Below are 25,108 nucleotides of genomic sequence, written 5' to 3' on the forward strand. Positions count from 1 at the left end.
ACTAATGCATTTTGTGTCCTGGGCCAAACCTTCCTGTGCCCTGACCTGTGCTGAGTGCCAAAGAGCAGGAAGAGGGGAGGAGGGTGGTCAGTCTTACCTGTTCTAGGGAGGTAAAGACTGGCATACGGCTGACCCCCACTTCCCTCTGGGTGGGTGGCATGGGGCTATTTCTTCTCTCTCCCACCTTGCCTCCCTGCAGCTGGGCAGCATGAGGCTTTCTTCCATCCATCTTCTGAATGCGTGGTGTGGGTTTGTCATTCGTCTTCCTCCCTGTTCTTCTAGCTAGTGGTGTGGGGTTGTTCTGGGATAGCTTGTCTGGGTCAGCTGAGTTTCTGCCGAGCAGCCAAGTAGGAGAACATGGTGCAGTGGGCAAGATGGGCCTTGCTGCCTTGGCTCCCACTAGCCTCCCAGCCAGGGCATCACAGACCTGGTGAGCCTCAATGCACCCCTCCAGCCCCAGGCCCTTACCTTCCCCAAACCTCCCTTCCCCTCCCCTGTTTGCTTGCAGCTCTGTCAGCACTTGCATGGCACACAATCGTTGTGTCTGTGTGCTACACCTTGGCCACCCCTGCTTTAGTAGAACAGCCTTGTAAAGGAATATTTCTGTTTTGTGTCTATCACATGCACAAACTGTGAAGGCAGTAGTTAACTGTCATATTAGTGCTTACATCATACCTGCATGCACAAAAAGAGGAATTATTAAAAAAAATTCACCTCCAGCTTCTCCTAGGCAATAAATACAGTGAAATTGGCAGTATTAGAGTGATGTGATAGCCATGATGGCCCAGAAATTTTGTGAGAGGAAAGGGGTATCTTTGGGAGATCTTTTATTACACCAAGGGCATGGTTTTCATGCAGTTAGAAAAGCTTTTGAATGCAGGGCATTCTTCCTCAGGTCTGCAGGGAGAAAGCAAGTATAGTGATTGTTAAGAATAGTGGGTAAAGTTGTGAAATTGGGGCAGGGAGAAATTCCTTGGGGTAGCAGAGAAACAATTGCCAGAAGAAAAGAAGCTTCATTACTGGGATCAAGACCTATCAAAAAGGAGGAGGGTCATTATCACCTGTAGTGTGTAGGAAGAATTTCGGGAATCGGGTAGGTTATAGTGTCATAACATCAATATTGGTCTTCAGTCTCTGGTTCCTAGTGTCCAGTCAGATTATTAATTTTTGTTCCCAGGGTTGTCTTTTAAAGGTGTTTGATAGATTTCCCTTGAGCACAAGGATAGGAAGGTCAGAAAGGGTGTGGCGTATTTAACTGGTGTAATTCCCCTAAGCTTCATGAAAGGAAGATAATAGTAGAATTTGAGAGAGAATTTGAATAGATTGAATATATATTCAATACTTAAAATTATTATTTTCCTTAAGTTACATCACTGAAAGAATTGTAAATGTTCCTTTCCAAAATGAGCATATTGATAACTGACATTATGTAGAACAATTAGGAAAAGTGTCCTAGACATTACAGAATAAAGTAAGTTGTAGTATAAATAGCTGTAACTTCCAGTAATAGAGGATTTGTGAAGGGCTAAATTGACTGCAGTGCATACTTCTGTGAAGTAGAATTTGGCTTAGTCTTCTTTAAGTACCTTATAAAACAAATCAGTTAAAAATGACTAATGGTGCTTTAATATCCCCTGGAATTATAGGGATATGTTTTCCAGAACAATACTATAACTTTAAGCTGTAACTGGCTATAAGACTCTTATACAATGCAAACATTTAATATCAATTTAGTTGTGAGGATTTTTTATTTCTTGAAGTCCACTGGTTGGGTTGTGAATGTTTTCTAATATTTTAATATGTTCTGCTCAGCTGATTTAATTGAATGTTTGGAGTAGGGCACATAAATATCAAATTATCTACATGTTACTTGCATATTGTTTCGTTATTTTAATCCCCTTAAGTAGCCACCATTTTTGGTTTTGAAATCATAATTGGTGCCCATGGAGACTTGTCCATAGTTAGCCAATTCTTCTTAGTGTGCATTTTAAAACTTGTTGTTTTTTTTTACAGTTGTGGCTATGTGTTTGTTTTAAAGGTTGGAAGTCACTTACCCAAGCACCTTGTAGGCAATCAGCCTTCCATGAGTCCAGGATGTAAAGATCATTATCTGCTAAAAAAGGATGAACAAAACAATGAACTTCAGACTCTGACTCCAAATAGAAATTTCTCTGGATATAACCAAAAGGTAGATATAAGTGGTTGTAATTTTTAAATCTTAATTTAAAAATATAATCTGATTCATTAGCTGGATATGACAATTGTCTTTTTGCAATAAGTGTATTTTTATTTTTTTGCTTACAAGAGTAGTGAGCAGTTTTGGAGTCTTCAGAAGATGTTTTATAGACATACAGAAAATGTGTACCAGGGATATGGCTCAATTAGATTGGAAAGTATTTGGCAACAAGTAAGAGTCAGTTGTAGAAAAGTAGGGCAGGAAGGAACCCCCAGAGGTCATCCAGTTCAACCTCCTGCCTGAGGCAGGATCATTTCTATCCAAGCTATCTTATACAAACCATAATTTAAACTCAATTCTAAGACTACCACCAACCCTGACGTAAGGCGGGCCTAATACCCCAACCTGGGGGTGGGGGGTGGAGGGGCAAAATGGTGGATCTGGCTGGCAGCTGCACTCCATTTCCTAACAGCACCTGCCCACATGGCTGGGGTTGGTCTCCATGGAGACCCCAGCCACAGCCGCGCTGTGATAGTGCAAGGCTGGGGCTGCCATGGAGACTGGCCCCAGTCATGCTGGCAGGATGTGCAGCAGGGCAGGGAAGGTGGGCTGCTTTGGAGCTGCTGGGATCTTGTGGCGGGGGAAGCTTGGTTGGGGTCAGGGCAGAGCCATGATCTGCAGCCTGCATGCTCTGGACAGGGGTGCGCAGGCTGTTCTGCTCTGGCTCAGGACCATGCTGTCACCACTGCGAGGAGCTGGGGCAGAGCCGCATTCTGCAGCCTGAATGCTCTGGGCAGGGATGTGCAGGCAGCAGGTTGCGGTTCTGCCTCCGTTTCTTGTAGTGGTGACAACGTGGTCCTGAGCTGGGGCAGAGCTGCAATCCATTGCCTGCACACCGCTGCCCAGAGTATACAAATTAGAGATCATGGCTCTTCCCTGGCCTTGACCAAGCTTCCCCCCCTGCAATATCTTAGCAGCTTTGGAGTAGCCCCCTGACTTGCCCTGCTGTGTACCCTGCCAGCACGGCTGGGGCTGGGCTCCATGGCAACCCCAGCCTTGAGCTATCACAGCACAGCTGTGGCTGGAGTCTCCATGGAGACCAGCCCCTGCCATGTGGGCAGGGGCTGCTGCAAAGTGGAGTCTACTGCCAGTCGGATCCAGCATGTGGGGCAAACTTTGCCTGTACCTGCCCTAACCTGCCACAGGTAAAGCAGGGGAACCATGGAAGCCAATGTTCTGCTTCAATGAAATTTTGTCGATATATGCTCAAAAGATCCTGTGTAGAGGATCCCCCTGCCATAGAGGACATATCAGTGGGTTGGAGCCTTACAGTGCAGGTCCCTGTTAGTACCGTGGGAAATGGGCCTGTGGCAGTGGCAGTCGGAAAGTGCCACCTGGGCTGCCTAGAAAGGGAGTCCATTTGGGAAGCTGCCCCAGCCGTGCTACATGCCTAGGGGGCAGCAGGATGCGCCATGACTAGACTGTACCTGGGCCAGGAGACCAAGAAACCCACTGCAGGCTTGGCAAAGACTCACTGTGGGCTGGATCTGGCCATATTTTGCCCACCCCTGCTTTAGATATTCCTTAGTACTCAGTTGGTTATTTTTTCCACTCGTTATGGAATTTTTTTAGTTTAGGTTTTTAATTACACTTCTCTCTTTATTTCAGAAACTCCAAGAGGAAAATATTAAATTAAAGCATGAGTTAAAGGACTTAAGGTATTAATATCAGTTTCTTATATCTTATTAGTGACAAGGGGCTGCAACCAGGAGCTTTCATCCTTTGGGGCAAAAAAGCAGAAATTTGCAAGTGATAAGCCCCGAGTTCTTGTTTCTCAAGTAAAGCAGCAATGCTTTTTATATGTTAATATAAAGTTAAGTTGCAAGATAACATTTGATAAAAATATTTAATTAAATGCATATTATTTGTTTATAATATTGATCTTGATGCACATTCAAATTGAAATCTATGTTAGGTGTTTTTAGGTTCTAGGTAGCTGATTATTACTGAGACTGCCCTAATACAGAATGAAACCCTGCACAAATGCACTATCATGGAAAGCTAGAAGTTATAATTTTAAAACCATTGTGATGTTGCAGATGGAATGAGGTGAAGAATTACAAATATGCCAGCTTTGGGGTTAAAAGGGGATTCTGCAAAAGACAAGTTCTTAGTTGGAGCTTGTCTGAAAATGTTCATCATAAATTTTCCATGAAAAAATCATTACCAAATGATATTGGTTTAAATGAAATAAATATTTCTTAAAATAATTATTTCAATTTAGACAATTTCATTTTGGAAGAATTTCAAAATTTGGATTTAAAACAAAATTTTCATTTAGAATTTTATATTGTAATATTATGATATCATTATATACTGCTCTTATTCCTGATATATCATCATAATGAAAGAGTTTGGCACTTTGAATAAGAAAAGAAAAATTTTCTGTTTATTAATTGGAGGTTTAATTATTTTACAATATTTTTATTTTTAGTTGGTATCTGTGGGCTTGGGTTCTAGCTTAAATAAGCTAGAGGCTAGCAAGAAGCTGCTGTTCTGAGGTATACTGGAGCTAATAGAAAAGAGCATAAACTATGGTTGGCAAGTACATAGCTTATGGGGAAAGGGGTTGAAAAGCAAGTAAATAAAATTTGAAAAAACTAGTTTATGGTTGAAGGTCAAAGTATTAGTTTAATGAGAAATTTTAAAAATATTTTTATTTTAAAACAAATGAATGTATTCAAAAAGGCCAACAGTGTGACTTCGGAAGGAAGTGTAAGAGAGGCTACTTTGAGTATCTTAGTTTTTCAGTGGGCACACCTAGAGTAAGGTTTAATTGTTCCCCAGACTCTCTCGGCGCACAATATCCAGATGGCAGGTAGGGTGAATTGTAGGAAATGGTAAAAGTTTTGGGGGAAAACAAGGAACAGAATATGATAAAAGTACGTGATTTGCCATGTCATTGTACTCCCCTATGGATGGCAGAGTAAGAAAGAGACATATTTAGTAGCATCCCTGGCTGACCAAAGAAAAGTAATGGAAGAAGCTTTGGCTTCTTTCTTAGGCCCAGTTTGTATTGTATTGCCCATAGGGCTGGATGAGTTTGACGGGGGCTGGATGCATGGAGCAGAGCTGGTTCACAGGCTGGACTGGACAGAGTGGCCCCACATTCCAACTCTGTTCCAGCTGCTACTGGATTGTGCCACACAGCCTCAGAGTTGCATGCAGCTACTCTGGGGCAGTTCTGCATGTGTTGGCTGCTCCACCACCCTGCAGGCATTGCACAGGGCCATCTAGTGCACCCCACATGCTGCCAGGGGCCAGATGATACAGTTTAGCAGGCTGGATTTGGCCCATCTTTGATGCTTCTGGTCTAGTCAGATGTGCACTATAGCTGACTACAGAAGCAGCCATTGCTGTCAAGCAAATGCACAGCAAGACTTTCATAGACATAGACATTAGGGCTGGAAGGAACCTCGGAAGATTGAGTCCAGCCCCCTGCCCCAAGGGCAGGAAGTCAGCTGGGTTCACAGGATCCCAGCAAGATCTATGTCCAATTGCCTCTTAAAGGTGCTTGCACCACCTTTTGGAGGCAGTCTGTTCCAGGCCTTGAGGACTTGGACAGTAAAGAAGTTCTTCCTTATGTCCAGCCTGAAACGGTGTTGGAGAAGTTTATGACAGTTGGACCTTATCCCATGGGGCGCTCTGGTGAACACCTCCAGCTCCTGATGTATACCCCTTATATACCTATAGGCTGCCACCAGGTTCTCCCTGAACCTGCGCTTTTCTAGACTGAAGAGTCCCATGGCTCTCAGCCTCTCATCGTAAGGCCTGTTTTCTTGCTCTCTGATCATGTGTGTGGCTCTCCTCTGGACTCTCTCAAGCTCCTCCCACATTCTTTTTAAATTGTAGAGCCCAGAATTGGATGCAGTACTTCAGCTGTGGCCTCACCAAGGCCGAGTACAGCAGGAGGATGACATCCTGGGATTTGCTGGAGAAGCATCTATGGATGCAAGCCAGAGTTTTGCTCTCCTTGCTGGCTGCAACATCGCACTGATGGCTTATATTCATCTTGTGGTCAATCATGACCCCCGAGTCCCTTTCAGCTGTGGTGCTAGCAAGTGTACCACTGCTGAGCCTATATGCATGCTGCGGGTTTTTCTTCCCAAGGTGGAGTACCTTGCATTTTTCAGAGTTGAAGGCCATCAGGTTTACATCTGCCCATTTTCCGAGCCTACCAAGGTCAGCCTGAATCACCATCCTGTCTTTGGGTGTGGAAGTTTTACCCCAAAGTTTGGTGTCATCATCTAGCTTGGCCAGTCCGCTTCCAACTCCAATGTCCACATTGTTAATAAAAATGTTGAAGAGGCAGGCCCAAGGATGGACCCTTGGGGGACCTCACTGGTCACAGTGCACCACGATGATTGGCTTCCATCAACTACCACTCTTTGGGTCTGGCCTCGAAGCCAGTTTCCCAGCCACTGGACTGTGATTTAGCCAAGGCCGTAGTTGACCAGTTTTTCCATAAGACGATCATGGGCTACCAGATCGAAACCTTTTCTAAAGTCGAGATAAATGACGTCAATCACTTCTCCCTTGCTGAGGTGATATGTCACCTGGTCATAGAAGGAGAGGAGATTGGTTGGGCAAGGCTTACCCGGAACAAACCCACGCTGGCTATTCCTCAGGAAGTTGTCCTAAGACAGTTGGTTTAGTGTGGTCTCTTCAATTTTCTCCAAAATCTTCCCCAGTATAGAGGTCAGGCTGATGGGCCTATAGTTCCCTGGATCTGCTTGCCTCCCTTTCTTGAAGATGGGCACCACATTGGCCTGCTTCTAGTCTTCAGGTACTTCACCTGAGCGCCATGAGTTTTTGAATATTTTAGTCAGTGGTTGGGCTATGACACTTGCCAGCTCCTTAAGTACCCTAGGGTGTAATCTTTCAGGGCCAGCTGACTTGAAGGTGTCAGGCCTCTCAAAGTCATCCTTTACTAGATCAACACCTACACTGGGTGTAGATCCATCCCCACCTTGGCCATCCCATGTCTTGCTAGTCAGGGCAGTCCCATTGGACTGGAGAAAGATCGATGCGAAATACCTATTTAGCAGGTTGGCCTTATCCTGGTTGTCGGTTATCAGCTCTCCTGCTTGGTTCAGCAGAAGTCCAATGTTCCCCTTACTTTTTTTCCCAACCCCCTACATATTTAAAAAAGGAATTTTTGTTATCCTTGGTATGTTTAGCCAGATGGAGCTCGGTTTCAGCCTTGGCTATCCTGATCCTCTCCCTGCAGGTACTGGACCTGCTCATGATGCTTCTATGGGTGCATGACAAGGTGTGGTTAGCCTTCCTGACCTTGTCCCCACATTGGTGGCCCAGGTTCATCTTGGAATCAATAGTGACTGCAAGATCCTTTTCTGCTTCTGTGCTGGCAAGAAGGGATTTCCCCAGCATATAGGCATGCTGCTAGTTCTTTCTCCCCAGGTGCAACACCTTGCACGTCTTCATATTGAAACCCATCCTATTCTCATCAACCCACCTCTGTAACCTGTCCAGATCTAGTTCTAGCCTGTCCCTCTCTTCTAGCATGCTCATTTCTCATATCTTAGTGTCATCTGTGAACATTAACAAGGTGCTTTTCACCCCCTCATTCAAGTTGCCAATGAAGATATTGGACAGTGTGGACCCAAGAACTGCGCCCTGCGGAACCCCACATCCCTCCAGATCGAAAATGACCCATCCACCACCACTCTCTGGGTGGGGCCCTCCAGCCAATTTGTGACCCATCTGACTGTGTAGGCATCGACACCACAGTTGCCTAATTTTTTAATGAGGATGGGGTGAGAGACAGTGTCGAAGGCATTCCTAAAGTCCAGAAAAACTACGTCCACCACAACACCTGCATCCAAGGCTTTTGTGACCTGGTCATAGAAGGCCACCAGCTTGGGCTGACAGGACCTGCCTCTAATGAACCCATGTTGGTTACCCCTAAACATAATCTCCCCTGCTGGTCCCTTACAGATGTGCTCCTAGATGATTTTCTCAGCTTCCCCAGGACTGAGATAAGATTAACGGGCCTATAGTTTCCTGGGTTCTCTTTCCTTCCTTTTTTGAAAATGGGGACCACAATGTACCATAAGTGCTCATAAAGCTGTGCCACAATGACCTCTACCAATTCCCTCAGCACTCTGGGGTGGAGATCGTCAGGACCTGCTGATTTTTGAACATGTCTAGTCCCTCTAGAAGTTCCCTGACTAGGTCCTCACTGACCCTGGGCCTGGCTGCGCCTCCCCTGGGTTTGTCTGGAATCCCAGTGGAGGGGATGTCCTGATCCCTACTCAGAAAAATGGAGACCAAGAATCTGTTAAAGAGATTAGCTTTGTTGTCTGGTGCTACCACCAGATTATCAAGCATGTCCTGCAGAGGACCCATGTTACTTGGTACCTTCTTTTTACCCCCTATGTATTTAAAAAAGGACTTCTTGTTATCTTTGATCCGGGTTGCTAGTCCCAGTTCCATCTCTGCCTTAGCCTTCCTAACAGCCCCCCTACAGTCTCAAGCAATGGAGGTATAATCGTCCTTGGTGATGACCCCTCCCTTCCATTTGGTGTACATCTCCTTTTTGGCTTTGAGATGTTCCTGGATGCTTTTGGCAAGCCACGGGGACTTTTGAGCACTCTTGCTCCCTTTGATTTGCGTGGGGATTGTCACCCTTTGGCCTTGGAGGATCGTCTTCTTAAGGAACGACCACTCTTCTTGGACTCCCAACTCCCCTCCCCTCTGGGACCTCAGTGCCTCCCTGACTAGTCTCCTTACCTCATTGAAATCTGCCCTCCTGAAGTCCAGGGCTGCTGCCTTGCTGCAGGCCTTTGACACCATGCGCTGGATGGTGAGTTCAAGTAGGCAATGAATTCCTTTTGTCTACATGGTCTTGCCTGAATAGGGTATAGCTATCTATACCTGTGGCCCAGTCATAGGTGGAGTCCCACGAGGTCTCCATTATCCCAGTGAGGTCATAGGCTTTCTTATTTAGCAGGAGGACCAGTTCCTCCTGTTTTTTTCCCCAAGCTCCTAGCACTGATGTGTACAGGCAGGCAAGCATCCCATTGTGAGCTCCTGCCTTCCCTTCAGGCAGTTCTGTTGTTTAGGTAGGGGTGGGTTTCCTTAAGTGCCTTAGCCTGGTGGATTCACCAGGGGTGGCGAGCAGGCTAACAGTGGCAATGGACCGCCCAACCCCCAGTGGGCTCAGTTTAAAGCCCAGTCGAGCAGGTCAGCCAGTCTAGTTAAGAAGAGCCTCCTCCCCAATGGAGTGAGGTGGAGGCCATCTCTCCCCAGTAGACCACTGCCTCTCTCACCAAAGAGTGGACTATGATTGTGGAAGCCGAACCCTTCGCGATGACACCATTGTAGTCTTTGGTTGACTACCTCAATCTGTCTCTCCCTGGTCAGCCCATGACTCACAACTGGAGGAAAAGACCACCTACGCCTCCAACCCTCTAAGCCCCGCTCCCAGAGCCCTGTAGTTCTTCATGACCCAGCTGGGATTGCTCTGAGCTGTGTCATTTGTGCCCACATGGATCAGGAGCGTAGGGTAGTGGTTAGAGGGCTGGATAATCTTAGGGATCCTCTCAGCTATGTCATGGATGTGGGCCCCTGGGAAGTAGCAGATCTCTTGGGCTGAGGGGTCAGGGTGGCAGATTGCCCCCTTAGTCCCCTTCAGGACGGAGTCTCCCAGGATGAGCACTCTGTGTTTTATCTTTGGGAGGGTGAGGGTGGGTGCTACTCCCTTGTCTGCAGGAGGTCTGCAGGCTCTACTGGGGCTGCAAGGGGTTCAAACCTGTTGCAAAGCCCAAGCAGGGAGGGGACCTTGGTGCAGCGGCCCTTGGGGCCCTTGAGCACCTTGGTCCAGCCCCCTGGCCGGACAGTATGGGAGGTCCCTGAGTCCTCCCTTGTCCTTGCAGGTGACTTTGATCGACTCTCCGCCTCCAGGGGGTGAAGGGCCTGGCAGTAGGAGTCTATCTCCTGTTCACCATCCCTAATGGCATGCATTCTCTGGACTGCAGCCTGGAGCTTCTCAATCTGGTGCCCCAGAGACTCCATAGTGGAGCAACCCCCCCGCAAGAGGAGGTAGCCATGCTCCCAGGTCCATGAGCCTGGAAACATGCCAGGCAGCCCCCACAGCCGAGAGCCAGAGGAAAACTTTCTTTTATTGAGTTTTTGAATATAGTGTCCTGATTGGTTTCTCTCTACTATGACTCTCCTGTGGAGCTTCTTAACAAACCAGAATAGCGAATGTCTTGAGATCACTGGCATCACCCAATGTGTACCAGTTAGGTAATGTGATAAAAAGAAAGATTTTCTCCATTTCATTCTTTGAATTAAGTCCAGAATCTTAAAATAATGTATTACAACAATCTAGCAGCAAGTCTTCTAGGTCTTTAAAAAAAAATTAGGTCATGTTTCATGTTTGTGGTCAACAGGTTTCGCTGTTTGTCTGAGGGAGGCTTTATCAAACAGATACAAGGATGGCGACCCTTTCAACAAAAGTGCAGGCACAAATGAGAGCAAATAAACAATGGAAAAAATGGGGGTTCCAAGAATCCAGGAATGTCAGTTAAGTCACAGTGTAAAAAATCAGTTCCAAAGGCAGTCGCTGAGCAGCAAATCCTAGAGAATGGTTGTTACTCTCTAGAAAGAACTAAGAGTGGAGGCACTGTTCAGATTATTTTATCCAGGTCTCATTTTAGTGTTATTTTTGCATCATCAAAGATGGGTAAGGGGATTATGTAGAAGTTATAGTATGGACAATTCAATTTTAATGTCAAGGGAACTGCAGGGCAAATACTGAACATTCACCCCTGAATTTGCTAACTAAAGATCTATAAACTCAGGCTGAAAAGTGTTAATTTATCCTTGAGAGTTGTAGAACTGCATCAAAATGTTTGTGATGAAGTTCAGTTTATGGGAGTTTTATTATGCTTGCTATTATATATTCTGTTTCCTAGGAGTCTGTATGAACAGCTTTTAGAAGAAGGAAAGAGTGAGTGTTTTGATGAAAGACGTGTCAATCTTCTGAAGGCACAAGTAATGCAGTTGGAGAGGCAGGTAATAATATGACTCTCTTCTTCCCCCTCACCCCAAAGAAATAGTTCTTAAATTTGTTTAAGAACATCTTTTCCTCTTGATCTCTTAATGTGAAAGAGCACATTATTCGAAGGTAGGTGTCCAGCAGGTGTCTAGTCTGTGCCCCTAGCACAAGGCTAAGGGAACATTTGTAACTATAGATTTATAGTTTTCTCTATACATATAGCAGGTGATACAATTCACTGACAGGAAGAAAGTATAACAATTTCTAACTGTGTACTATCTATCTGTCTGTCTTTCCTTTTTTCATTGTTTCATGTAGATACCACCTAAGTAGAGCTGCTCTATTTGGTGGCTGGGGGAGGAATCTTTGACTTTTTATTTGTCCTAGGATTTTTCTAATTGTTTTAATTAATTTAATGAATGAATGAATCAGTCTATCTCAATTTTATTAATGCAAAGCAAAATGGAGAAAGGCAATACTTTGGGTGTAGAGTAGGGAGTAGCAGAAAAAAGAAAATAGATTTTAGGTTATGTAGATTTTAGGTTTGTGTCTAACTGCCTTGAGTCTATATTTGTATTTATATTTCTCCTTTCCTATGTTTTAACATCTTTTGTTTTTAAAGTTTCAATGCAGTTAAGTGCAGATGTATATAAATATGACTTCGGAAAAAAGTGAATCCCAAGGGTTTATAGCTATTATGCGTTTTGTATGATGTTATAATAAATTCTGAAAATATCAGTAAATATTGTGTCATTGTATAGTGCCCAGATAGCCTAGTGTCCATGTACAGTTGGTAGCTGTTGTGTGCTCCAAGAAAGAATCCAATTCTGCAGCTGTCTAAAACATTGAGCAAATACAACAAATATTTAATAGATTTCATAGACATTAGGGCTGGAAGGGACCTCGGAAGATCATCAAGTCCAAACCCCTGCCCAAAGGACAGGAAGTCAGCTGGGGTCATAGGATCCCAGCAAGATAAGCATCCGATTTTGTTCTTGGAGGTGTACAATGTAGGTACTTGAACCACCTCCGATGGCAGGCTATTCCAGACCTTGGAGGGCTCAGACTGTAAAGAAATTCTTCCTTATGTGCAGCCTAAAATGGTTTTGCCGTAGTTTATAATGGTTCAACCTTGTCATCCACTGGGGTGCTCTGGTGAACAAACGTTCCCCAAGGTACTGGTGGTCACGCCTGATAAGCTTATAGGTGGCCATCAGATCGCCCCTGAGCCTGCACTTTTCCAGGCTAAAGAGCCCCATGGCTCTCAGCCTCTCATTATAAAGTCTGTTTTCTTGACCTCTTATGTGCGTGGCTCTTCTTCTCTGGACTCTCTCAAGTTTCTCCACATCCTTTTTGAATTGTGGAGCCCAAAACTGGACGCAGTAGTCCAGCTACGGCCTCACCAAAGCTGAGTACAAGGGGAGAATGATGTCTCGGGTTTTGCTTGAGAAGCATCTATGGATGCAAGCCAACATTTTTGTCACTTTGATAGTTAAAGTAGTCAGTCATGTCTAATTAGGCACTGTATGCATGTGACTGACAAACATATTGCATTTTTAAATGCAACATAGGCAAAATTGTTTTCCCAAAGGGAGATATGAAATCTGAATTTTCTCAGATGGAATTGGTGTCTGAAAAGTTTTCTTGCCAGCGCTCCCAGTCTGGCCTTAGCTCTGAGTCAGCTTGCATCCTTCCTTCCTTTCTCCTACGATACATCATAGAACCCTAGAAAACTAGGGTTGGAAGGGACCTCAGGAGGTCAACTAACCCAGTGGTTCTCAATCTTTTTTGTACCAGGACCCATTTGTAAACATCAATGGCCAGTCCTGACCCAGTGCCCCTTGCCCCAGCCCCCCAGTTTGTGGGGCAAGGGGTAGGTGTGGGACATGGGTGGGCCCCCAAGCAACCCCTCACAGGCTGGAACTCTGACAGCCGGCATGGGAAAACCACAGTTTCCCACATTTTTCTCATTTAAAGAAAACTTTATTTTTTAAGTTTGTTCATGACTCTTCCATATATTCTTTGCGACCTATGGGTTGAGAAATGCTGACCTAGTCCAAACGTCTGCTCAAAGTAGTGATGCTTAAAGCAGTTTGTTTCTCTGGAGGCCACCAAAAATCACAGACACACACTCATTAGATGGCACAAAAGGTGTATTTGCAAATAGGGTCAGAGCAGAGTCAAAAAGTCAGATTACTCTGAACCCACCAAGGAATTTTGCAGGCTGTATTTATCTTTTTCCTCCTGGGCACGTGTGCAGAAACAGGAACTCTTACAGCTCACTTCCGTTTCATACAAGCATACATGTGGTTACATCACTACATACATCGCATGTATAGTATAATTAACTACTTAAGTATGCAGGGCGGAGAGGTAAATATGCATCAGCTAATTAAGCATGCTCAGAGACTACTATAGGTCACCAAGAGTTCAAACCCTAACCCTAACCCCCCCCCCCCCCCCCCCCCTTCAAGGACACAGTCATTTGAATTCCAGCTTCTGTAATCTGTATGAGAAAGGCTAGGGAGAAGCTGGGGGAGAGTCTGCGATTTAGTATAAGAAAAGCTGTGGCAAGGCTAGGAAAGGAACAAAGTCCTTGGCAGTGTTTCTTTCTTATCGGGTGCAAGATGCAAGCTGTGCATTTCTAACAATATTCCATTTCTAACAATATTCCCCCCTCAAAATGCTTTCTGCTCCCCATTTTCATTTAGGCAGATCAAGATAATTACGAGGAATTTTTCTGAGTACCATGACTTTTGCTACAGTCTGCACTTTGAGGGGGACTGCTGCAACTTGCATCCCTTCAACTGTGGTGGTTATCAATCTTTTTGAAGCAGGTGTCTTCATCATACGGGGATGATTGTGGAATGGATGGGTTACATTTCATCCATGTGGAGTTTGGGAGCTTAACAGCAGTAGAATTCCATTGACCTGCTGCAATTAAGGGCATAACAGGTAGTGCATGTTCAGACCCATTCCAATGTCCATGTATACTGGCTATGTCCCAAACTCCTCCCTGTACCATTATTGCTAATACAGTACTCTCCTAATGCCACTTGGGAAAGATCCCAGCTGCAGTTCTCATCCCATTCTTGACCAGTACTCTTAACATCCGCCTTATCACTTACCAACCATTTTGGGGCCAAAGGGAAAGCCCTCCAAGGCCACTGTTCTCTGGCCTCTCGGAGTCCCCCACAGGCCCAGCAGTTGGTGAGATTGAAGGTACCTGCAATTCTTTCTATCATGTCAACATACAAATTTGTCCTTGGGGGAGCAACTGGGGGAAGCGGGGATATAGGCTGGCGGCTAGGGCTGCTCAATCCTGCTTCTCTTACTACATAGATAACAACAAGGCATATTAAGATTCCCACCATATTCTCCCTTTCTTGAGATCAAATACAGCCTAAACTTTTTCTTTTTACTTTCTTGTCTAATTTTCTGAACTTTGATTAAGCCGTCTCAGGCGCACTTGGAGATCACCAGTAGGTTCACAGCTCCACTTGCTGGCTTCTTGTTCCGAGGATGACTCAGCTTCCGGAGTGAGTTTGTCCTGGGAGTTGGTGTCCTCTGACGCTCATGGATGTCGTTTCACACGGGTATGGTGTATCCAACGGTCATGGCCAGCAATCTTTACAGCAGTGTGGGTTGTTAGAAGTACCTGGAAAGGGCCACTCCACCTCTCAGTCAAAGGTTCCTTTTTCTACTGCTGCACCAAGACCCAGTCTCCCGGGCAGAAGTCATGTACCGGTACGTCTAAAGGCAGACGCTGAAAGGAGACTGCATACCTGTGAAGAGAAGACAAGACAGACTGCAAAGCAATAACATACATATGAAGCTCGCTATTACCTAATTCAAAAGTTACATTTTCTCGCATCCCAGGGGGTAAGACCCAGGGGGACTTGCCAAACATAATTTCATATGGGGTTAATTTCATGCCCCGTCGGGGAGTGTTTCGAATGCAAGTAAGAGCTAGCGGCAATGCTTGAGGCCACTTAAGGCGTGCTTCAATACAGATTTTGGTGAGTAGAGTCTTTAAGGTCCTATTCATGTGTTCCACTTGTCCTGAACTCTGTGGTCTCCATGGTGTGTGTAGTTTCCAAGTGATCTTGAGAGCTTGTGCGACTTCTTGAACTACCTTTCCCACAAAGTGTTGTCCTTGATCCGACTCGATGGATTCAGGCAGAGAATACCGGGGAATGATCTCCTGCAACAAATACTTCACTACTGTAGCCGCAGTGGCAGTCCTGGTGGGCCATGCCTCGACCCAACCAGAGAGCTGGTCTACCATGACAAGTAAAAACCCATGATGTCCGGACCGTGGGAGCTCGGCAAAATCAATCTGCCATGCTTGTCCAGGGTACGCTGCCCAGGGTCTACCTCCCATTGGCACAGGGGGTTTCCTTCGAGGGTTTACTTTCTGGCATGTGATGCACCTGGTAGCAATACGCTGAGCTTCTACATATAGCCCTGGGGCTACTGCTTGGCGGATCACTAGATCACCCATAGCCAAGCCTCCCATATGGGTTCTTGCATGAAGCTGATGCAGCACTTCCCGAAGCAATGGCCTGGGTATCATGACTTTCCTCCTGGTACTATCCACCACCCCTGGGAGTTCTTTTTTTGCACAAGCTTTCTGTGCAAATTTATCTTCTTCAGGGAAATACTGCGGGACTAAATCCTGGACGTATGGCCATATGGCATGGGACAAGGCCTGCCTGGATACTTCCTCCGCTTCTCCACCAATAAATGCGACTTCCTTTGCTGCCGCATCAGCCTTTGCATTTCCAAGCTTATGCTTTTTCTCAGCAGCCTTCCCGTGGGCCCGCACATGAATGACTGCTACCTCTTTAGGCTGGTGGAGTGCCTCTAGTATCTTGATAATCTGAGGGCCGTTAGCAATTTTATTCCCAGAAGCTGTAATGAAACCCCTTTCTTTCCACAATAGTCCGTGCGCATGGACCGTAGAAAAAGCATAGCGAGAATCAGTGTATACATTAACCCGCTGGGCTGTCCCCAGCTGTAATGCTCAGGTGAGCGCAGTGAGTTCCGCGGCCTGTACCGACCATGAGCTCGGCAATGACTCCCTCCATACTACCTTATCCAAGGTTACCACTGCACATCCTGTTTGTCTTTTTCCATCGATTCATAGATTCATAGATGCTAGGGTCGGAAGGGACCTCAATAGATCATCGAGTCCGACCCCCTGCATAAGCAGGAAAGAGTGCTGGGCCTACATTACCCCAGCTAGATACACATCCAACCTTCTCTTGAATACCCCCAGGGTAGGGGAGAGCACAACCTCCCTTGGGAGCCCGTTCCAGACCTTGGCCACTCGAACTGTGAAGAAGTTCCTTCTAATATCCAATCTAAATCTGCTCTCCTCTAGCTTGTGGCCATTATTTCTTGTAACCCCCGGGGGCGCCTTGGTGAATAAATACTCACCAGTTCCCTTCTGTGCCCCCCTGACGAACTTATAGGCAGCCACCAGGTCGCCTCTCAACCTTCTCTTGCGGAGGCTGAAAAGGTCCAGTTTCTCTAGTCTCTCCTCATAGGGCTTGGCCTGCAGGCCCTTAACCATATGAGTGGCCCTTCTCTGGACCCTCTCCAGGTTATCCACATTCTTCACACTCCAAACAGATCAAGAGATCCGAGAGGACCCAGAAGAGGAGGAGACGCGTGCTCGTCATAGGCGATTCCATCCTGAGAGGTATGGAAGGGCCCATTTGTCGCCAGGACCCTTCAGCACGAGAGGTCTACTGCCTGCCTGGAGCTAAGATTCAGGATGTGACGGAGGTAATCCAGGCCAGGATCAAGCCCACCGATTACTACCCCATGGTCTTTGTCCATGTGGGTACTAATGATGCAGCCAGGAGAACCCCCGATCACCTGATGGCGGACTACCAGGCTCTGGGCGGCGTGCTGAGGGAATTTGGTGCACAGGTGGTATTCTCTTCCATCCTACCAGTGAACGGATGGGGAAGACGGCATGAAAACTGCATCCGAGAGACCAACTGGCGGCTTCGGAATTGGTGTCTCGAGGCAGGCTTCGGCTTCCTGGACAATGACCCACACATTACAACGAGGGACATGCTCAGCTGGGATGGGCTTCACCTGTCCCCCAAAGGTAAGCGTGTGTTTTCTTCCAGGTTGGCGGATCTCCTCCGGCGGGCTTTAAACTAGGCTCGTCGGGGGGAGGGGAAGATGAGGGTGGGGGAGGCTGTGGACCACCAAACCAGGTGGCACCCACAAGGACAGCCCAGCCTGAAGAAAGAGAGCTTTGGGAACGTGAAAGACAGGGGGTGGACAGCAATACGGCACAGGTAAGGAACGGGAAGGTTAGAGACAAAAAGCCCTTTAGGACTTGGAGCGAGGGGGTAGCAAAAGCACCAGTCACAGGGCTCAAGTGCCTATATACTAATGCTAGGAGCATGGGGAACAAGCAGGATGAACTAGCGCTCCTGGTTGCACTAAACGACTACGACTTAGTGGGGCTGACGGAAACCTGGTGGGATCCATCCCACGACTGGGCGGTACATATTGAGGGCTATAGATTGTACAGAAAGGACAGAGTGGGGAAAAGGGGGGGAGGGGTTGCGCTCTATGTTAAGGAGCAATATACATCAACCCTCATCAAGACAGAATCAAAGGATGAGGAAGTAGAAGGACTGTGGGTTAGGCTACATGGGGGGCAAGGAGAAAAGGATTTGGTGGTAGGGGTCTGCTACAGACCCCCACATCAAGGGGAAGAAATAGATTTGGGGCTCCTGAGGCAACTCTCAGAGACCATAAAAGCTAAAGAGGCGGTGGTCATGGGGGACCTAAACTACCCGGACATCTGCTGGGAGACACAGACAGCAAAGTCCCACCGCTCACGCAGGTTTCTAACCTGTGTACAGGACCTCCACCTGACGCAGGAGGTACATGGTCCCACTAGGGGGAATGCCTTACTGGATCTGGTATTGGCAACGGGGGATGACATAGTAGGGGACCTGCAGATCGGTAGCCATCTGGGGGACAGTGATCACCTAAAAGTACAATTCAACATAAGGCGTCGAGTGGGTAAGGTAACTAGTAGGGTGAACGTGCTGGACTTTAGGAAAGCTGATTTCAGCGAACTCAGGCGATTAGTGAAGAATGCACTGCAGAGTAGTAGTTTTGAAATGATGGGAGCCCAAGAAGGGTGGCTGTGCCTTAAGGAAGCTATCCTTCGAGCACAAAGCGAGACGATCCCCGTGCAAGGTAAAAGAGGGAAAGGGGCCAGGAGGCTTCCCTGGCTGACCAGAGAAATCCAGGGCAGACTAAGGGCCAAAAGGGGAGCACATAAAAAGTGGAAACAGGGAGAGATCACCAAAGAGGAATATACCTCTTCTGCTCGTGCTTGTAGGGAGGCAGTTAGACAGGCCAAAGCTACCATGGAGCTGAGGATGGCAACCCAAGTAAAAGACAATAAGAAATTGTTTTTTAGATATATAGGGAGTAAAAGGAAGGCCCAGGGAGGAATAGGACCCCTGCTAAATGGGCAGAAACAATTGGTGACGGACAGAGGGGACAAGGCTGAACTCCTCAACGAGTTCTTCGCCTCAGTGTTCCTAAGCGAGAGGCATGACAAGTCTCTCACTGGGAGTGTAGGGAGGCAGCAGCAAGGCACCAGACTTCCATGCGTGGACCCTGAGGTGGTGCAGGGTCACTTGGAGGAACTGGATGCCTTTAAGTCGGCAGGCCCGGATGAGCTCTATCCGAGGGTACTGAAGGTACTGGCCGACATCATTGCAGAGCCACTGGCGGGAATATTTGAACGCTCGTGGCGCACGGGTCAAGTCCCGGAGGACTGGAAAAGGGCCAATGTGGTTCCCATTTTCAAGAAGGGGAGGAAGGAGGACCCGGGTAACTATAGGCCAGTCAGTCTCACCTCCATCCTTGGCAAAATCTTTGAGAAAATCATCAAGGCTCACATTTGTGAGAGCCCGGCAGGACAAATTATGCTGAGGGGAAACCAGCACGGGTTCGTGGCAGGTAGATCGTGCCTGACCAATCTAGTCTCTTTTTATGACCAGGTCACAAAACGCCTCGACGCAGGAGGAGGGGTGGATGTCGTATACTTGGACTTCAGGAAGGCCTTTGACACGGTATCCCACCCCATACTGGTGAACAAGTTAAGGGGCTGTGACTTGGATGACTGCACAGTCCGGTGGGTGGAGAATTGGCTGGAGGGTCGCACCCAGAGAGTTGTGGTGGATGGGTCGGTTTCGACCTGGAAGAGTGTGGGCAGTGGGGTCCCGCAGGGCTCGGTGCTTGGACCGATACTCTTTAATGTCTTCATCAGCGACTTGGACGAGGGGGTGAAATGTACTCTGTCCAAGTTTGCAGATGACACTAAGCTATGGGGCGAAGTGGACACGCCGGAGGGCAGGGAACAGCTGCAAGCAGACCTGGACAGGTTAGACAAGTGGGCAGAAAACAACAGAATGCAGTTCAACAAGGAGAAATGCAAAGTGCTGCATCTAGGGAGGAAAAATGTCCAGCACACCTACAGCCTAGGAAATGACCTGCTGGGTGGCACGGAAGTGGAAAGGGATCTTGGAGTCCTAGTGGACTCCAAGATGAACATGAGTCGGCAGTTTGACGAAACCATCAGAAAAGCCAATGGCACTTTATCGTGCATCAGCAGATGCATGACAAATAGGCCCAAGGAGGTGATACTTCCCCTCTATCGGGTGCTGGTCAGACCGCAGCTGGAGTACTGCGTGCAATTCTGGGCGCCGCACTTCAAGAAGGATGCGGATAACCTGGAGAGGGTCCAGAGAAGGGCCACTCATATGGTTAAGGGCCTGCAGGCCAAGCCCTATGAGGAGAGACTAGAGAAACTGGACCTTTTCAGCCTCCGCAAGAGAAGGTTGAGAGGCGACCTGGTGGCTGCCTATAAGTTCGTCAGGGGGGCACAGAAGGGAATTGGTGAGTATTTATTCACCAAGGCGCCCCCGGGGGTTACAAGAAATAATGGCCACAAGCTGGAGGAGAGCAGATTTAGATTAGATATTAGGAGGAACTTCTTCACAGTTCGAGTGGCCAAGCTCTGGAACGGGCTCCCAGGGGAGGTGGTGCTCTCCCCTACCCTGGGGGTATTCAAGAGAAGGTTGGATGTGTATCTAGCTGGGGTAATGTAGGCCCAGCACTCTTTCCTGCTTATGCAGGGGGTCGGACTCGATGATCTATTGAGGTCCCTTCCGACCCTAGCATCTATGAATCTATGAAAAGCAAAAAATTTTTGACTGTCTCGGTGAAGGGGAATGGAGAAGAAAGCATCTTTCAAATCTAGCATTGAAAATATTTGGGCTTCCCCCGGTACTTGTGTCAAAATCATGTGTGGGTTCGGGACTACAGGATGGTCTGAAAGGACCTTCTTATTTACTGCTCGCAGGTCTTGGACCAGTCTGTATGAGACCCCATCTGCCTTTGGCACTCCAAGAATGGGGGTATTATATGGTGAAGACCCTTCCACTAGCCATCCGCACTTCTTGTATTTCTCTATTAACGGCTTGAGTCCAGCTCTGGCCGCTCGGCTGAGTGGATACTGCTTTACCCGAACGGGCCCCTCCCCATCCTTGAGTATGATCCTTACCGGGGAGACCGACTTAGCTCGTGCAGGGGTTCCATCAGCCCATACTGAAGGGTCTACTCCAGTCATGTGATCTTCAGAACTTACTACAGGGCGTCGGTCCTCCAGGAGAGCCATCTGATAGTTCGAGCTCTGCTTGACAGGTAGCTGGACCACCATCTGGTCGTCTCTGAAAAATATCTCAGCTTGCAATTTTGTGAGTAGGTCCCGCCCAAGCAGTGCAACCGGGCAACTTGGAGAATATACAAAGGAGTGCTCAAGCAAATGGTCCCCCACTTTGGTGAGAAGTGGCTTACAAACAGGGAGTCGGGATTGCGTTCCCTCAATCCCTTCCACAAGTACATGCTGTTCACTAGTTCCTGCACAGGGTTTTTTTTCTGGAATCATTGAAAATGTAGCCCCAGTATCCACCAAGGCTTCAAAGTTTTTGCCACCAACCCTAATGGTTACCATGGGATCTTCTCGGGCTCCAGCCCGAAGGGTAGTGGTCTTAGATCCCCGTCCCCTTCATTCTGTGTCCCTTCATTCCTCTGCCCGCATGAGGTGACCTCTTGGTTCCCCCTCTCTCTTTTCCTTTAACTTTGGGCATTCCCTCTTCCAGTGTCCTTTCTCCCTGCAGTAAGCACAAACGTCTGCTCCCACTCTTTCTCCTTTCCCTTTCTGCATCCCAGCCTTTCCAGGGTTACCTCCAGTTATAGCAGCTGCCAGCGCTGCCATCTGTCACTGAGCCTTTTTATCCTCCTTGCGCTCCTGCATATGCTCACGATTCCCATATACCTTATATGCAATTTCCACCAGCTCTGAAATCGGTTTCCCAGCACCTCCCTCAGTTTTCTGTAACTTCTTACGAATATCAGCAGTGGATTGACCAATAAACATAAGATTTACCATGCGTTGATTATCTGGGGCTTCTGGATCTAGGTCCGAAAACCTGCGGAATGCCTCATACAGCCTCCCGAGGAAAGCTGAGGGATCCTCTTCTCTTCCCTGTCTCACTTCATACAATTTAGACAGATTATCACCCGAGGCACTGCCTTCCCCATTGCTTCCACTATAATCCCCAGATACCGTGCATTCAGCTCTCTTCCTTCTGCAGTATGATTATCCCATCTCGGTTCCTCAACAGGGCAGGTATCACGCAAGGTACGACCAGCAGCTCCCTCCGCTTCTACCCTGGCTGCTGCAATGCGCTCTGCCGTCCCCAACACTAATCTCCTCTCCTCCGGGGTCAGGAGGGTTTGGAGCATCATCTGGACATCAGCCCAAGTGGGTTGATGGGTTTGTCCAATAGAGCGAAACAGGTCCCTCATCTTTTCAGGGTCTTCACGAAAAGAAGGGCTCTGATTCTTCCAGTTAAATAAATCTGAAGTACTAAATGGGGTGTAGACAAAAGTTGCATTGCCCCCCTCTCCGATAACCTCTCGCATCGGGCAATTCAGCACCGGCTGTGATTCTACAGTCTTGCACAAATAATAGCCCTTATTCCCTGATTCAGATGGGGCACTTGGCTGAGGCTCATGCTCTGAATCATTAGGTATGCTTTGATACGCCGGTGGTGGTTTCCCTGAGGGAGGGAGCGGTGGTGCAGAGGGACTGGATCCCGAGGAGGTGTCTGATTCATCCTCGCTATCTGACAGGGTGACCGGAGAGCGGGTCCAATACTCAGCCAATTCAGAATTCCCTCCCCTCATTAGACTCAGGGAGTACAGGCGGTCCTCCTCGAGTCTTTCCTTTAACAACCATCACATGAGACTTTACTAAGCATTTCTTAATCCAAGGTGGCTGATTTTGAACCACCTACAACCAACAATCGATATAAGGAAGTTGATTCCAATATCCGTTCTGCATAACTATTTCATGGATAGCTATCACTTCTTTTACTACAAAGGATCCTTTCGGGGTCCAGTGGACCCCAAATGTTGGCCACTCGAGTTGACAAAACTTAATTAAATCATCCTTTTTCATCTTCACTCCATAATCTGCCTGCTTTGCAAATTTAATGAAGTTTTGTAATATATAACTTAAAGGCGTATCCGAGTTTTCTACATGGGAGCGACCCGCACCCATATGTCCACAAGAGTGCGCCCAACGCACACCAAATACCAAAAGATCCTAGTTACAGACGGTTCTCATATACCAGGCCGAAAATTTCCCAGTATTAAACCAAATCAAACGCGTCTTTGTTCCCGGATCCAGACCAAATTGGGCAAGGGAATTCGTATACTCACTCAGATACCCCAGAGATCTCAATCAGAATGCCGGAATGTGTGTCTGGCGTTCTCAGAAACCAAAAATTTTGCACAGGAGCCTTTAATCTCTCGGGTACCCTGACTCACATCTCAAACCCCCTGGGTGAGCCCAAAAAGGTGGCTCGGTGTGCACTCCCTGTGGTGGCAGAGATGATCTTGTCACTGAGCCCCGAGGTGATCCAGAGACGTCCCATCTGGGGTGCCAAATTGATGCTTAAAGCGGTTCGTTTCTCTGGAGGCCACCAAAAATCACAGACACACACTCATTAGATGGCACAAAAGATGTATTTGCAAATAGGGTCAGAGCAGAGTCAAAAACTCAGATTACTCTGAACCCACCAAGGAATTTTGCAGGCTGTATTTATCTTTTGCCTCCTGGGCACGTGTGCAGAAACAGGAACTCTTACAGCTCACTTCCGTTTCATACAAGCATACATGTGGTTACATCACTACATACATCGCATGTATAGTATAATTAACTACTTAAGTATGCAGGGCGGAGAGGTAAATATGCATCAGCTAATTAAGCATGCTCAGAGACTACTATAGGTCACCAAGAGTTCAACCCCCCCCCCCCCTTCAAGGACACAGTCATTTGAATTCCAGCTTCTGTAATCTGTATGAGAGGCTAGGGAGAAGCTGGGGGAGAGTCTGCGATTTAGTATAAGAAAAGCTGTGGCAAGGCTAGGAAAGGAACAAAGTCCTTGGCAGTGTTTCTTTCTTATCGGGTGCAAGATGCAAGCTGTGCATTTCTAACAATATTCCATTTCTAACAATATTCCATTTCTAACAGTAGGACCATCCCCAACTAGATTGTTCCAGCTAGGGCTTTTCAAACTGGGTCTTAAAAACTTCCAAGGATGGAGATTCCACCACCTCTCTGGGTAACTCATTCCATTGCTTCACCACCCTCCTAATGAGAGCATGCTTCTTAATATCGAACCTAAACTTCTCTTGCTGCACCCTGAGACCATTGCTCCTTGTTCTGTCATCTGCCACCTCTAAGAACAGCCTAGCTCCATCCTCTTTTTAACCCCCCTTCAGATAGTTAAAGGCTGCTATCAAATGCCCCCTTCAGTTTTCTCTTCTGCTTAAATAAACCCAGCTTCCTCAGCCTCCCCTCATAAATCATGTGCTCCATCCCCCTACCCATTGTTGTTGTCCTCTGCTGGACTCTTCAACTTGTCCATATCTTTTCTGTAGTGGGGGCTCAAAACTGGACAGAGTACTCCCGGTGTGGTTTCACCAGTGCAGAATAGAGGGAAAGGCAGGCAAGGTTCTTTGAGTAGATGTGGTATCTTTTATTAGACTAACTGAGCAGTTGGAAAGTTCTTAGCAACCGTTTGGGCGCAATCGCCCTTCTTCAGGCATAAGGCGTGTCTGCTGTTCTGAGACTCCACGGAATGAGATAAGCTAAGTGTGGCAGGATGCCAGTGAAAATGTAAATAGGTAGAAATTAGGAAACCAAAGGTAAAGCAGGGAAGGTAGGGGGGAAAAAGCAGGGGAAAAAAAGCCAAAGGTGAGTAAGGGAGACACTACAGTGGTAGTAATGATTACTTTCCTCAATCTGTTGGCAACACTCCTACTAGTGCAGCCCAGTATGTTGTTAGCCTTCTTGGCAGCAAGGGTACACTGTTGACTCATCTTGAGCTTATTATCCACTGTAACCCTCAGGTCCTTTTCTGCAGAGCTTCTGTTTAGCCAGTTGGTCCCAAGCCAGTAGTGGTGCATGGGATTCTTATTTTTTAAGTGCAGGTCTTTGCACATGTCTTTGTTGAACCTCATGAGATTTGTTTTGGCCCAGTGCTCCAATTTGTCTAGGTCACTCTGAATCCTAGCCCTACCCTCTAGTATATCTACTACTCTCCCCAGCTTGGTTTCATCCACAAACTAGCTGCGGGTGCACTCCATCCCATCTTCCAGATCGCTAATGAAGATAATGTTACCGGCACAAGGTGCCCGAGGGAGGCAACAATTGGGTT

At 47.1% G+C, this 25,108-nt stretch overlaps 1 protein-coding gene across 1 annotated transcript in view; it reads left to right on the forward strand.

Moving 5' to 3' along the window:
• Nucleotides 1-25,108, forward strand: part of LOC149868273 (uncharacterized) — a 205,758-nt gene that overhangs the window by 41,230 nt on the left and 139,420 nt on the right. The window contains exons 2-4 of the mRNA XM_090038323.1: nucleotides 2,039-2,188; nucleotides 3,845-3,894; nucleotides 11,179-11,278. Of these exons, the coding sequence (XP_089894449.1) occupies nucleotides 2,039-2,188; nucleotides 3,845-3,894; nucleotides 11,179-11,278 (300 nt within the window). The remainder of the gene's footprint in view (nucleotides 1-2,038; nucleotides 2,189-3,844; nucleotides 3,895-11,178; nucleotides 11,279-25,108) is intronic.

This window comes from Crocodylus siamensis, chromosome 3, assembly GCF_052110815.1.
Source record: "Crocodylus siamensis isolate JL-2025a chromosome 3, ASM5211081v1, whole genome shotgun sequence".
NCBI classification, from domain to species: domain Eukaryota; kingdom Metazoa; phylum Chordata; order Crocodylia; family Crocodylidae; genus Crocodylus; species Crocodylus siamensis.